We start from the raw sequence: 16,424 nt of genomic DNA, 5'->3' as shown, positions 1-16,424 counted from the left end.
TGTTTTGTGGAACGTTATGGTGAGCCACTTAATAACAAATAGCTCCTGCATCATACCTGTACGGAGGAACACTTCTACAATTGTGTAATTGTGTTCATATCTCTAATGATTATAATAGTGTCGTAGGTATAGTACATTTAATTGTTCAATTGTCAAAAAATAAACTGTAAGTGATTCCATGTTAGTGTTTGGCTAAAAATGAAATTATTTTTGTGCGTCAGCTCCATAATCAGAGACCGTAAAATAGATATAGTTTACTCTGAATAAACTGAACAAACGTTAGGCCATGACGATCAGGGGTAGAATAGGTCTTCAGCAACCCATGCTTGCTGTAAAAGGTGGCTATGCTTGTCTTAAGAGGCGACTAACGGGATCGGGTGGTCAGGCTCACTGACTTGCATGGTAGATGCTCGTGATGTCAATCCCTGGATTGTCTGGCCCAGACTCAATTAATTACAGACATAGCTGGAATAATGCTGAGTGCAGCCCTCAACAACAATTTGTCAACAAACAATCATATTTGCTTGAGTCCTACATATTTCATCATAAGTTGGGCAATTCAAATGACATTGTTGATCCCAACAGGGATCCCAGGTTAGAATATATCCTCAGTAACGTATGCTGGTTGTAAAAGGCGACCATAGGGACCGAGTGGTCAGGCTCTGTTACTTGATTTGTTGTGTTTCATGTACCCTGTTGGAGTGGATCATTGCTCACAATATCAATCACTTAGTTACAAGTCCACATCAAATAGCTGGAATATTTCTGAGTGTGACATTAGACACAATAAAACACACATAATCATGATTGCATTTACTTGAGTATGTTGTTCCATCTATATCCTGAGAGGCTATTGATAAGCTAGTCTGGACAAGACAGACCAATGGTTGATATTGGGACAAATGTCTCATGATGTCCGGTTATGGTGACACAACACGTCAAACGATCTATTGCAGTCGCTAGGTTACTAGGGACCAATTCTAACCCACACACACTATGGCTTCTTTGTTACATGATTGACCCTGCCCTCAGCAAAATGTCCAGCTATTTCACAGAGGCCTGTTGGTAACAGCGACTGGGTCAGACAAACTAGTGATATTATGAGCAACACCCCATGCTGTCACAATGACACGCAATCAAGAATGTCAAAAAGCATGACCACACGATCCATGTAGTCTCTTTCACTGTGGCCTTCTGTTCTAACCCAGAATCCACATGGGAATTTATTTATATATTTATTTTCCAACATTTAATTTATATGATTTGCTGACTGAATAATTTATTAAACCCTTGAATAAGTAGAAACTAAACATCACACAAAGAAGCAAAATGTATCCACAAACCCTTGCGCCATATCAGCCTCAACGCATCTGATAGATAGATAGCTGAGAAAATGGACAAAATGGTATTTTCAGTTTGGCTTGTACACTGGTATCTTCTCCATGCAGTCAGCCTGGTTCAACATCTGCTTCCTCGTTGTGTCCGAGGTCACTACCAGATAGACTCCCTTGGTGATCCGCCCAGCCTCCTGTGTAATAAGGTCAACTCAGATATCAAGCCAGGACGTCATGTGGCTGTGAATCTCTCAACATACACCTGGTGTCACTACACTCTCATTAAAACCAGATCTTTGTGCTCTTTATGAACCTGTAGCGAGCACGAGGGTTGGATTTGAATGAGGCTGGTATCATTACAGGATATGACTCTATATTATCGCGGGCCCTATATTATTGCGGTATCAGTAAGTCTCGTAATCCACACTCATGTCGACTGTTTACTTATGCAAATCTAAGCACGATATTTCATCGCATGATCGAATACAGGACTCGTTGTAGTATGTCACGTATACACACTTTAACTTTTTCATGGTAGTTTCTTGAATGTATTTGAAGTGGAAATACCCACTGCCTCCATTCTAATTGATTAGAAAAGAACCCATTTGTTTGGACGAAGTCCCTTGACCCAACGTAGGTTGTATGCATACCGATTGTGCATAATACAAATTAGGAAGTGAAGCCACATGATCCACATGTATCACGCCACAACATAGCCATACCTCGGTAATACAGAGCTGCCATCCCTTGTGTCGCCAATGACAGGTAATTTGTTTACCGAACTCGGTAAAGACAATCAGCATCGATCAATCCTAATTGATGTGTCATAAAAGGTGAACAAAGAACAAGCATTTTGTGTATGACATATTTAATAAGTTTGTAAGCGTGCGCCATTACCATCCATTATAATTTGACTACCGCGATAATATATCGTACCATGCTATAATTACACACTAAGCCCCGGAGATGAGGTGAAAATATAGGGACCAATATCACTTTCAAGATTATTTCATTTTTGCAGTGACTTGCATTACATGACGGTGTGCACGTTAACATTACTTAGTGATATTGGTATGATTTTGCTTTACGTTACAGGAAAGTTATTTTATCTGTGGTATATTTCTTTTTTGGAACATTTATGACATGTCGATCACCACACCTGCCACATAACCGCTGTTCCAACCTTTTACTTCTTGTTCTGCTGCAAACCACATTACATGCATTTTGGCACATGATTGTACAAATACGAATGCGTAGGACATCTTAGGATATTACAAAAATGCTGTTTACAGTGTGTCCCGTGTGTGTATATTGAAATATGCCGATCTCTTGCGTTGTTACAAGAATCATCCTTGATTCGATCCAGGAACCTACGTTGCCATCAGATTTGATCGCTTATGAATCACCACTAGTCGAGATTTCGCAGTTACCTCCCTTGTATTTCATGCGGAAGGGACAGGCACAGCCGTGAACCGAGGCGGGATTTGGTTATTTAAAGGCATCCAGGACGTACAATTCAATCTCACACAGTGCACATGAAGAACTAGTATACCTGTTTATTCAGAACATCGACAGCATCAAACTTATGTCAGGTTTGTATTTCTTAAATTTAAACTTAAAAACACACGAAACATTAAACGAAGAGAAACCGAAAGTAGGAATTGTTGGCCCCAAGAAAATCGAAAAATGTAGAGTATATTGATTTAAATTTCTTTTATTGTTATGGGTTTTACAAATGTTTGACATTCTGGGAAACAATGTCATTCGTCGACGTGTAAAAATGACACAATAGAGATATGTTGACTTGGTCCTGAATACTAACGTTCACAGCTACCTCCCTTGTATTGTGACTGTGAGGGGGCGTGTCCATTATCAGTAAAGCAAGGCTTGGTTGGTGTTGACAGAGGTGGATTACAGGTCATCAATACAAGACCCTATTGGTAGTTGTTTTAAAGTTAGCTTTTAATATGAAAACAAATGAACATTTCAAACAATGACGACAGTTTACCTCCACATCTACACGAGTGAAGTTGACATCAATCCTGATCTCACATGACCACAATATATTCATATATTCAGTTTCGGTTCATCTATTCCAGGTAAATCTTTTATTGTGTGGAAACATCGATCGAACTTGTTCTTATGACAGAATTTATAAAAAACTATAATGTAGGAACATGTTTTATTGAAACAATAGTATAAACAAATACATAGACACACGCTTCTGAAACACCTTGTTTGACATGAAGTCACGATTTTAGAATCTGTTATTCCTGTAGCACTATGGATTGGTCGATATGGTCATTTTTGTGACAAGAAATGATATGTTAACGACTCATTCGACATGGATTTACAGAGGCGTTTCAGCATACTTAGTGGTGCACACAGTTCATGATGGAGTGAGTGAGTTTGGTGTAATGCCGCTTTATACAGTATTTCAGTAATATCATCGCGTGTCAGCTTGGTATGGAAGGTTAGCCCAAAGTCGCCCTCAAGAAATGTTATTGTCTCAAACAAAACACATGCTACTCCATTACAAAGACGGAACAAGTTCAGCTGAAATTATTTCTTGGAAAAGTGAGCAGTTATTTATGTTTTACAGATGGCGACGTCGCGAGCTGAGAAAGTGACGGAGTTCCTCACCTGTGTGATGTGCCAGGAACTGTACACAGACCCCTGTACACTGAGGTGTGATCACACATTCTGCAGGAAATGTGTCACTGCAAACATCCAAACCAGACCAGATGCTGTACAGTCCAAGACGATCCCCTGTGCCTTCTGTCGACAAGATACCAAGGTCCCCGACCCCAGCCGGCCAGTGGAGGAGTGGGCGGGGCAGATCAAACCCAGCATCATTATACAGGGGCTGATTGACACTCAAGCTGACGTTGTCAAAACAGGTAATGGTTTATTATATGATGAATTACACATTCATTTCACAAACTGAAATCTATTAATAAGAGTCATGTTTGTGATAAAGGCATGTTAAAGGGTACTCATTATTTGTTTAAACATGCAGTATAATTACAGTATTGCTGTTAACAGTATGTTCAATGATACCAACTGAATCCACTAATCGACTCCAGAAAATATACATTTGTTACAAACATGACTCCAACTGTAATCACTGCATAGAAATATTTACAATATATTATGACGTCGGGACGATGTGCATCGGCAATGCTAATTGACCTGCTGATTATTATCGGTTTACATGATGCTTATATAATCAGATCATCCATAAAGCACTTGAAAAAATTATTATCTGAAAACATCTACAAATGGGTATTTGTAATGATAGAATGTTTCAGTTTGATAAAAGTGAGTGAGTGAGTGAGTATGTTTTTTTGCCGCCTTCACCAATGTTCCAGCGATATCACTGCTGGGGATACCAGAAATGGGCTTCACACATTTTACTCATGAGGGGAATCAAACCTGGCTAACTCTTAAACCACAAGGCTTCCCTACCGCCCGTGAAAATCGTGATCGAAACTATACACTTGTAAGAGTAATTGTAATTGCCACCTTCAGCAATGTTCCAGAGATATCACTGCGGGAGACCCAAGAAATGGGGTTCACACATTTTACTCATGTGGGGAATCAAACCTGGCTAACACTTGAACCTCTTGGCTTCCCCATCGCCCATGATAATAGTGATCAGAACTTATAAGTGCAATTGTACCTGTTGAAACTACATGTACATAACTGGGTGAATGAGTTCAGTTTCAAGCCACTGCCAATCATGTCAATACAGGGCTTCCACAACAAACCCATGGGCGTGACAAGCAAACACTTTTCCTCCAAGCCTACACCCAACGCGCTATTCGTGCATTGCAAATAGGTGAGAGGGGGTGATTTTACCTGGATTCTCAATCTTTTTTATATAAATATTGTCATGATATGTCGAATAACTATAGAAATGTCCACTTACAGGTTCCGCTTCGTGTTGCTCAGTGTGTGAGAAGTTAGGGGAGACAACTCCGGGAGCCTCATGGTGTTCTGAGTGTCAAGTGTCCCTCTGCGAGAGATGTGTCAAGATACATCGTGCAAGTCCATCATCACATGACCATGAGATCTGGGACCTTTCAGGGGAGGTCAAGGTGAAGAGGAGGCGCAAGGTCATATGCAGGGAACATAAGGATGAGGTTATAAAGCTTGTATGTAAAGACTGCCACAAAGCTGTGTGTCAGACATGTTGTGCTGTTTACCATAGGAAATGTGAGTCTGTCGTTACCATTCAGTCAATGTTGTCAAACCTGAAATACCATTTAAGAAGGCATGCTAAACAGTTATCAAAGAAAATACATAGAAAAGAAACAATTGTTAAGAAAACAGACGAGAAAATTAGCGGAATTGAGAAAAACAAAATAGCAGTAGAAAATCACATTAAATGTGTTGAGAAGAAAGGAAAACAACTGATTAATGAATTCAAGGACATTACAGACAAACAAACAAAGGAACTTAAAGCAGATGTTAAACTTGAAGAAATTGAAATTCAGATGTACAGACAACATTGTGTGTTCATTGACCAGGCCTTGGTATCGGACTGTGAGATGGACCTGTATGACGCGTATCAGGCCTGGGAGTCTGGGGCTGTAGAGTTGGGGGATGTCAGGGACACAGACACAGTAGACACACGGAGAATAGATGACATCAGGTTTACACCTGACACTGACAACGTCCAGCACATCCTAGATGACCTACAGCTTGGAAAGATTGACGTCACATACAAGGATCAGGGCACATGTCTGACGTCTCCAGTGCTGGTTGATGTGATAGATGGGAGGATGGCGGGCGATGTGGTGGAGCCTTCTCTACGTGACGTCACAGTCCTTGTTGTAGATGGTATACAGACAGTTGTAGTCACTGACAGGAAGAACAAGTGTGTGAAATCCTTCTACACTAGAAACAATCAACTGTGTCAAAGTAGACTTCCCCTGGATGACTCTCCATGGGGTGTAACACAGAGGAAGGAGAACCAGGTGATGGTTGCTGTCCCTGAATCCAGTCAGATTTTAACAGTAGAAGTGACCCCTGACCTGCTGCTGCTCTCAACCATCACAACACGCAAGGGGTACGTCAGTCTCGCTGTTCTGAGTCCTCCATCTCTGGCAACATGTACATATGACTGTGTTGATATCCTGGACATGGCAGGACACGTGCTGAGGTCAGTCACTACACACAACAAGGAGCCACTGTTTACCGATCCCTGGTACATGTGTGTAAACAACAAGGGCAGCATACTCGTGTCTGACAGGGGGGAGCAGTCTGTGACATGTGTGAGGTCAGAGGGGGATGTTGTGTGGAGATACGCCCCCACCGGAGACAGAGAACTCACCCCTTATGGTATCACAACTACTCCAACAGGAGACATCCTGGTTGCAGGCACCAATAAGGTTACAAGGCTGACAGAGACAGGGGATTATGTCACAGATCATCAGGACATTGGCTGTGATCCATGGGGATTGTATGTCGATAGACATGACACACTGTATGTGTGTGAACAAAGTCAGATACACGAAATCATCTGAAGGTCAGATACACGAAGTAAACTTCATGTAGTCACATCAACCACTGCATGATTTCAATCATCACTATCGCTGGTGTTAAATTCACTATAACAACTCAGAATGGACTCCTCTGATTGGGGTGTGAATGATCAAGCAAAGGTGTATCCACAGACATTATGTCCACATCATTACACATCAGATTATGTGTTTAGCAACCCGTTTCTCTTAATTAAACCGGCTCCGTGTTCTCGTGAGTACGGTGTCGGCCGGGAAGGCGAAAAGCCCGTGTTTTGATCCCAATCTGCTCAAGAGATACCAATACTTTACTCTATTTTTAGTGGATATGATATGGTTTACTTGTTATTGAAGTGCTCACATGACTACCTGGACCTGTGGATGGTCACTTGATATATTGTTTAATGACACTAATGAGTTCCCAACTCTTGAGACCATCAGCGGGTTCCCGGGTCGGGTTGGTAACCCCGGCTGTAGATTTGTCCCAGCTGCAGTCAGTACCATGTTAGGTACGTGGTCCATTGCACCGTGGTCATGGAATGTTTTTACTTTACTAGATAGTAGATAGGGTGTTCCATGTAGGATGTTTGTGATGTCATGAAGTTTGTTTTGTGGAACGTTATAGTGAGCCACTTAATAACAAATAGCTCCTGCATCATACTTGTACGGAGGAACACTTCTACAATTGTGTAATTGTGTCCATATCTATAATGATTATAATAGTGTTGTAGGCATAGTTCATTTCATTGTTCAATTGTCAAAAAATAAACTGCAAGTGATTCCATGTCATAGTTTGGCTAAAAATGAAATTATTTTTGTGTGTAAGCTCCATAATCAGAGACCATAAAATAGATTTAGTTTACTCTGCATAAACTGAACAAACATTAGGCCACGCACACCCTCGGATTTGTTTCATGACTGGCTGATAATAGAGTTGACGGGTCTTGTGTTGCACTATTGCGCTGTACAGTGTCATATTTGGAATCGCCTACTCTTTCTTTGTGTCAATGACTTAATAGACAGCCTTTGGAGTTGTTATTGTTGTCTTGTAAAATGTATTGTTGTGCTTAGAGGGGCATGCACACTTTGCGTTTTATACGCAGATTAACGCATGGTATGGACACAAGTTTTTTAGATTTATACCTCCATAAACACAATAACTATTGTTAAGTTAATTCTTAAATAAATAAATTGCAAGCGACTCCTTTGCATTAGATTGGTTAACCTAAAATAACATTAGCCCACGCCAACTAGCGAACTACTTGCGTGACGTCGTAGGAATTCGCGGTGGCTCGCCCGTGATATGCATAGCCCTCAGTTTAAAAAAAAATCATTGAAATCATTGAAAGAAAACTTCAATTGATTTCTTTTACTTATTTGTAGCGCACACATAATCATTAGATCGTTTTAAATAGCATGTACACTCAGCAAGAGCAGAATGTATTTTTCACAAATAAAAAACATGACCCAACACCATTGTCTGTCATGTACTTACACCTCCATAAACGCAAAACATATTGAAGTCAATTCTGAATCCATAACTGGATTCCACAGGAGGCACCGCTACATAAAAGTTGCGTCACAATGTTTTCCAGACCAGTGTGATATCATCGGTTACCATGACGTCACGATCAACTGACATACCTTTTCTCTGTGCCACTGAAGCTGGTCAGCTGTAATTTTTTACACTGGAGAAACTTGATATTACTCTTTAACGCTGAAAAGGTTGGAAGAATTCTAAACAGAATCTCACCTCGTGCACTTCTGTTGTTAGCCATTAGGGCTGGGTTTGGTGGGGCCTGGGTTGGATCTTGGCACCCACAAGATTACCCGGACCCGCGGTTATATTATTCACGTGCTATATTGTTCAATAACAATAAAACTCCATGGCAACACCACAAATCACTAATGTTTCCTATTTCTTTCTGACGATCCACGTATTCTTTCTGACATTTATATATCTGAGTAGAGGTAAGGATTCAGTCAACCTCAGTGTGTGCATGATCAGTTCGTATATACATGTATCTCAAGGGGTTTTGCCAGGGCTCCGGTAAAACATTTCTAATCAGGCATTTTCTACCCTACTCGAATCCTACAGCAGGTTCCCTGGTCGGGTCAGGCCAGGTTGTAGGGAACCTGGGTAGGGCCAGGCAATAGGGGGTCGGGTACCTGGGTAGGGTCTGGCAATAGGGGGTCGGGTACCTGGGTAGGGTCAGGTAATAGGGAGTCGGGTACCTGGGTAGGGTCAGGTAATAGGGAGTCGGGTACCTTGGTAGGGTCAGGTAATGGGGGTTCGGGTACCTGGGTAGGATCAGGTAATAGGGGGTCGGGTACCTGAGTAGGGTCAGGTAATAGAGAGTCGGGTACCCGGGTAGGTTCAGGTAATAGGGGTTCGGGTACCTTGGTTGGGTCAGGTAATAGGGAGTTGGGTACCTGGGTAGGGTCAGGTAATAGGGGGTCGGGTACCTGGGTAGTAAATTTGGACTCATCTCAGCCCTAGTAGCCATCTACCCGTCTGTTCACGTTCGAATTATGTTTTGAACCTGCTTTATGCATGAGATTAATATTAGGAGCATATCATGACACTAAAACCAAAGTGTTAGGTTTGAATAAAACATCTTCATTGTTGGCAATCTTTGAGAATATTCTACCAAAGCACACGGTCAAGGAATCGGGAAAAATTATATGACGTCTAGCAACACAATTATATTTGTGCATGCAATTATAATAACTTTTCTTCACGGTATTTTATACTTGTTCTTACGTAACTCTCCCTATAGCACAGATCCGTCATGGAATGTATCCCAATACTGCACGTCTGGGACATGTTAAGTCATTGTGCCGTCACACACAACTACAACAAAACAACTAAACAGGTGTTTGCATTACATGCCAAAATGCAAGCAGACCCACCCCAACCTTATCTTAAATGTCCCGAACCTTTTTGCCACCATCAACAATATATCCAAACCATTTGGACTTCACCAAAATAGGTGACAGCTGACCTCACGAATATCTGTGTTCATCTTTCAGCCCTAACGTTGTCTTGTGCAGGACAATTTTAAAGGACATCAACACTCTAATGTTGAAAGTATTGAAAAGTGGATGGCTTTTTCTTCGCAGATTCAGAGTTTCCATATAATGGACTATAATCTTGACTTGTTTGACTTGCTTATTGGAATCTGCTAAGTAAGTGAGTTAAAAGTTTACGTTGCATCAGAAAGTTGTATTGTTGCCCTTTTAAAGTCAGATAGTCACATGCCTATAGCTTCATTTATAACAAGGTTATGATCACTTCCATGGTCTATAACATGTTTCATAAGAGTGTGTTTGAGAAAACAAATTGTGACAGTGTATTAATCCTGCACAAGAGACTCACTGTATATGTTGACGAAAACGAACTCATGATAATCAAGACGGGTTAATTAAGGAAGTGACGATTTGTAAAACTAAGAGCCAAAATAGTTCGAATGACTGATTTATGTGTTTACTATGTTTACAAACAAATTTGAAACCTCACATCATGGTCAGCCTTCGACGGGCTTCGTCTATCAGGAAACAGGGCTTGCTGATGTTTCAGGATATAAACACATACAATGTATTTTCTCATGCTAAAGTAAACAGTGAAAATATATAATTTGGAACTCCTCATTCAATTTCCACTTCATGCTTGTTACAGTCACAATTCCCAGATTGTTATTCCTCGTGAACGTAGACGTAGACACTTCGTGATGCACAGATTGTTGACGATTAGCATTGCAGGCACATCTCAGAGATGTCCATACTGATATTAAAGTGTAGCTAATGAAGTTCGCTGTGCACGTGAACTTGGCAGCGTTGTGGACAAGGTCAAAAACAGTTCGGGATATAGCCCGTATGACAAGTATTTCTCTGTTTGCTTAGATATCTTTAAATATTATGTGAAGCATGACTGAAATAAGATCAATTGAATTTTAATACGATTTTAATTCGACGAAGGCCAGTAACATATCAGCTAAAGGTATCTCTGTATAAGACGGGAAGTAACACAGTTAAATTGAACAGCATATATCCTTGCCTACCCCAGCAACGTACCCGACGCATTTTCGTTTTTAAATCTACAAAAGGACGTTTAACCTTACTGCAACTATCTTTTAAGTGTTTTTTGTTCTCACGAAAATTATATTCTAATAAGGGCCCCCTATTTCTAATTTGGAGAGCGCCCTGGGCGCTTATTACGTCGAATACGGTAAAACATCTTTCTTTCATCAGTTGCGTTGTGTGTGTCATGTGTTGGGGTCAGCATGTTTCAGTCACCTGGAGTCATGGAGCATTCATGTTAACGAACCAAGCCATATTGCAACTGTATCCCTGTATCTTCAGTCATCGAATCTGGATGGGACAGAGTTGATAGAACTGGTTCTGTATGTTATGGTGAGGGAATGGCACTCATCTCTTCAGACATTGTAACCTCCCATGCCCTGATGTAGTACATGGTCTCCATGGTGATTCCGGGGTAGAATTGGTTCTCAGGATGCTTCGATTTTCGTGCGAATCGACATGGATCGAAACCTGTCGTTCATCGGGGCTCATGCTTTAAATTCAAGGTTTGTTTGGCCCAGACTTGAATATTGACAGTCTGCCATGACCGTGACCTGAGAAGCGTGGTCCGACCGACCGACCGACCCACCCACCCACCCTTCCACCGATCCACCCACCCTTCCACCGATCCACCCACCCTTCCACCGACCCACCCACCGTCCCAACCACCTTCCCACCCACCGACAGAGAGGTTGGAGTGAGCTATGTTTACATTTTCACTGTGCAGGGCAAGTCGTCAGCTATGAGGTGGATGAGAGTCACGCCACCCTGCCAGTCTTGACTTGGTGGGAGTCGACAGGCAAATATCCTGATTATGTCATCTCCTGTGAGACGCAACAGAGATGTCTCGTGTCCAGGAACAAGACACGACTGCAGCATCAGGAAGTCATGGTGAGTAACCATGACAACATATACACGGTAAATGTTTGCGATAATTTTGGATGAGACGGCTACTGAGTGACGCTTCCATTGCAATTTATCTGCTCTATGTGTTACTGAAATTGTGTCACCGTCACATTAAGCTTTACCAGTACAAACGGTCGATCATGTCAACTATGTGTGTAGGCATGTTTGCGAAAGAAACTACCCAAAAGTATATACCTACATGGAGCGTCATGATTTCAGTGTTCTTACAACCGGCCATTATCGCGATATATTATGTAGGTTATAGGGGATTAGACTGACATGAACTTTAGAGATAAGTCTCGCATCAGTAAGTTTGCTGATACCTGTCGCAGATAGTTTGATTTCATTCGTGTTCACCGCAACATTAAAAACGTCGTCACAACAGCCTCTTCTTTCAAAGCGAAAAACGCACGACAACCTTGGCGTCAAATGGCCACACTGCGCACACTCGTCCGTGACGCCTTCAGAACATACACAGTCAGAAGTTGTACCTTTTGTCAGAGGGACTATCAATGTTCCATTTATATTTTCAGATGTACGTATTTTACGGCTCATTCTTTCTGTCGAGTGGTCTTCCTTTTCCAAGGAAGGATGGCGATATTTGGGCATTGATCCACGAAGAGTCGCCCATGAACAAAGATTGGCTGTTTTCATTCAGGAGCACTACAGAGCTGTTCAACTACACATCGACTTTCAAGAGGGGTTCTGACTACCCGCTCACCACCCACTGGTTGACAAACAAAGAGACACTGCTCAGTAAAGAATATTTAGTCCCCACAGACAGAAAGAACGTGATGAGGACAGATGGTGGCCTAGCTCCAATTATATTTGTCCACAGCGACTGCAACACACCATCCAACAGGGAGCAGTACGTCACGACGTTGCAGAAATACGTCGATGTAGATTCCTACGGCCCTTGTCTCCACAACAAGGACTTCCCAGAAGAGTGAGTCCACCTGAACCATATGCAGTCAAACATATACACACACAGACATACAAACAGACATAGACGAATACAGACACACACATACAGACACAAACAGAGACATACAGACAGACATACACGAATACAGACACACACATACAGACACACACACAGACATACAGACAGACATACACGAATACAGACACACACACATGCAGACACACACATACAGACACACACACAGACATACAGAGAGACATACACGAATACAGACACACACACATACAGACACACACACAGACATATAGACAGTCATACACAAATACAGACACACACATACACACTGATACAGTCACACATACAGACATACACATACACACTGATACAGTCACACATACAGACACAAACATTCACATTCATACACATACACACATGAAGACACACACACACAGGCATACACGCATAACGACACACACATATGCATGCAGACATGCACACATACACAGGGAATATGCACTTTCGACGAATATTATCAACCCAACACACATACACACACACAAACACACACATACACACACACACACACACACACACATACACACACATACACACAGAAACGCGCACACACATACACACAAACACACACACACACACACACACACACACACACACACACATCATGTATCCCGAGCCTGTTTTCACTTAGTCATATATGTTATGATATTTTGGAGGCAAATGGAATCCGTTGTTTAGGCCATGGCATACATGTAACTGGGCTCGTTATCATTTTAACACAATGTTAATTTGTTATCATAATATATAGCATGGTCAGTACAGCTCATAATCTTTTACCACATTTCCGACCTGCATGCACTCAATATTATCAATATGTAGACTGGGCAAGTCTATCTATTTTGTTAAGATGCACGCAGTGTAGAATGAAGAGCACAGCACTTTGCAACTATTAAACTGTAACCATTCTCTTTCTGTTGCATAAAGATTCAAGAATCTCGACGGTATAGCAGGCTTCTTGAAGCCAGACTTTTTGAGACTTGTCGCCCGCTACAAGTTTGCTATAGCTTTTGAGAACGCCATCTGTGACGACTACATCACAGAGAAGTTGTGGCGCCCTCTACAGGTGGGAACTGTCCCTATTGTGCTCGGCTCGCCGACAATCAGGGTGAGATGACTTCTGTGTGTGGACACATTTCGGTGAGAGTAAATGTTCTTATGCTTGGACCACGAGACAAAAACTCGCGGTGAGATGGGTGACATGTCTTGTTTGTGTGGTGGCATTTTCGTGAGGGTATATAAGTAATTATATATTTTCTTAGGCTGTACCCAAGACACACAAAGTCGTAAGTCGTAGATGTAAAGGCATAATCATAATTACATGTTCTAAACAACATCGATACAATAAACGACTACGATAGGGCAGAGGGTAAGCTTTGGTCTTCAATATAGTTATCGTCTCGTGTAACGGATGAATGAAAACGTTTTGCATTAAGCTACTCAACTGATGGTCGTTACTCCAGCCTAACGGAGTAGCTGGTCATCCATGCACAGGTGGAGGGTTCACTCAAGAAAGATTGTAGCTGAACCATTGTTATCATCAGGATTATTTTTCAACCACAATTTCAGAATCACCGGTTCTACGTTTGATGCATATACGCCTAAATGTTCATGTAACTTTCGAGGACACATCCAGACACAATAATACAGTAACTTAATATATGATTTGAAACTGTGAACCCCCATTGTGATCTGTTTCTATTATCTGAAGAACTGAATGAGAAAAACTAACGAAGAAAGATAAACTAACGAATAAAGAATGAATATTAAAGTGCGTCTGCGCCGATAAATCATTTCTGTTTTATGGTCATGTTATAAATGTGCACTGTGGCATTAACAGCGTGAAAGGAATTTAAAAATAAATTTGTCATGAATTGAACAAACTTGTAGTCGACTAGAATCTTAGCTCTCAGCCTCGGAAAGAATTGAAATTATTATACATCTTTTTTTTCTGATTGTAGTTTGTTCTATTCAAATAAATGCAATTTAAAATCAGCTCTACTTAAAACGTACTTTCAGGACTTTTTACCATCCACCAAATCAGCGATTCTGGTCGAAGACTTTGACACTATTCAAGACTTGGCTGCGTTCATCAACCAGCTTGATCGGAACGACGAACAGTATGAGTCATACCTCCAATTCAAACACACGGGTATTTCAAATCCAACGCTGAAGTCAGAACTCGCCCGGATATCACCAGGGGAGTACGCAGGTGGACGTTTTGGGAAGGCTGCTTCAGGATATGAGTGTTTCCTCTGTGACAAACTTCACAAGGCGCTTGATGCAACTAAAGCCGGGAAGCCTGTCGCGAAAGTCCTTTACGTGCACCGAAATTTGACGAAAACGGCCAAATCGTCCCCGACCATCGCCGAAAGCATGAGTTGGCATTCTACCATATGAACGCGCAGGTGTTCCGCCAGTTCTATGACAGGGCTGAGAACATCACGTCTCACGACCTGTACACAGCCACAAAACAACGATTGAGAAAGGTGCAGGCGAAACAGGAAGACTTGTAGAGCAGCTTTTACTAGGATAAAAAGTAACTTATGGAGTTTACTTGAATCTGTATTTTAAAACACAAAACCCGCCTGCATCCATTAACAAATATATTGTATCTGACGTGATAGATGTTTATTACTTATCCCTTACTTACTATTGCAAACTTTATCCCACAAGGAGTGCGAGTGATCAGCTAAATGTTGGCAGACATTCATTTTCTGAGTTGTTTGAAAATAAATATGCTTCAGATTTTAGTTGCGATTGTTATTAATTTCAAACCGTGTTTACATGTTCATCAAAAGTTGAAATCTCATGCTTACAAGTTCATCTCATGTTCACATGTTCATCTAAAAGTGGGATCTCATGTTTACATGTTCATTAAAAGTGGAACCTCATGCTTACATGTTCATCTAAAAGTGGGATCTCATGCTTACAAGTTCATCTAAAAGTGGGATATCATGCCTACATGTTCATCTAAAAGTGGGATCTCATGCTTACAAGTTCATCTAAAAGTGGGATCTCATGCTTACATGTTCATCTAAAAGTGGAACCTCATGCTTACAAGTTCATCTCATGTTTACATGTTCATCTAAAAGTGGGATCTCATGTTTACATGTTCATCTAAAAGTGGGATCTCATGCCTACATGTTCACCTAAAAGTTGGATCTCATGTTTACATGTTAATCTAAAAGTGGGATCTCATGCCTACATGTTCATCTAAAAGAGGAATCTCATGTTTACATGTTCATCTATAAATGGGATCTCATGTTAACATGTTTAATCTAAAAGTGGGATCTCATATCTACATGTTCATCTAAAAGTGGCATCTCATGTCTACATGTTCATCTAAAAGTCGAACCTCATGCTTACATGCTCATCTAAAAGTGGGATCTCATGTTTACATGTTCATCTAAAAGTTGGATCTCATGTTTACATGTTAATCGAAAAGTGGGATCTCATGCTTACATGTTCATCTAAAAGAGGAATCTCATGTTTACATGTTCATCTATAAGTGGGATCTCATGTTTACATGTTCATCTAAAAGTGGGATCTCATGTTTACATGTTCATCTAAAAGTGGGAT

At 41.1% G+C, this 16,424-nt stretch overlaps 1 protein-coding gene across 3 annotated transcripts in view; it reads left to right on the top strand.

Annotated features, from left to right (window-relative positions):
* LOC124132487 (E3 ubiquitin-protein ligase Midline-1-like) overlaps window positions 1-16,424 on the top strand; it is a 28,654-nt gene that overhangs the window by 4,951 nt on the left and 7,279 nt on the right. Inside the window, exons 1-3 of one of the 3 annotated variants that reach the window (XM_048392606.1) lie at window positions 2,765-2,926; window positions 3,937-4,234; window positions 5,268-8,325. The exons of 1 other annotated variant lie outside the window; for it this stretch is intronic. In XM_048392606.1, the coding sequence (XP_048248563.1) occupies window positions 3,937-4,234; window positions 5,268-6,865 (1,896 nt within the window). In that variant the 5' untranslated portion in view covers window positions 2,765-2,926 and the 3' untranslated portion in view covers window positions 6,866-8,325. Of the gene's footprint in view, window positions 1-2,764; window positions 2,927-3,936; window positions 4,235-5,267; window positions 8,326-16,424 lie in introns of those variants that run through there. One more of the 3 variants, XM_048392603.1, reaches the window with a different exon arrangement.

The sequence above is a fragment of the Haliotis rufescens genome, unplaced genomic scaffold (genome assembly GCF_023055435.1).
Source record: "Haliotis rufescens isolate VD_foot unplaced genomic scaffold, xgHalRufe1.0.p SCAF_11, whole genome shotgun sequence".
NCBI classification, from domain to species: Eukaryota; Metazoa; Mollusca; class Gastropoda; order Lepetellida; family Haliotidae; genus Haliotis; species Haliotis rufescens.
This window is presented reverse-complemented; position numbering and strand designations above follow the sequence as displayed.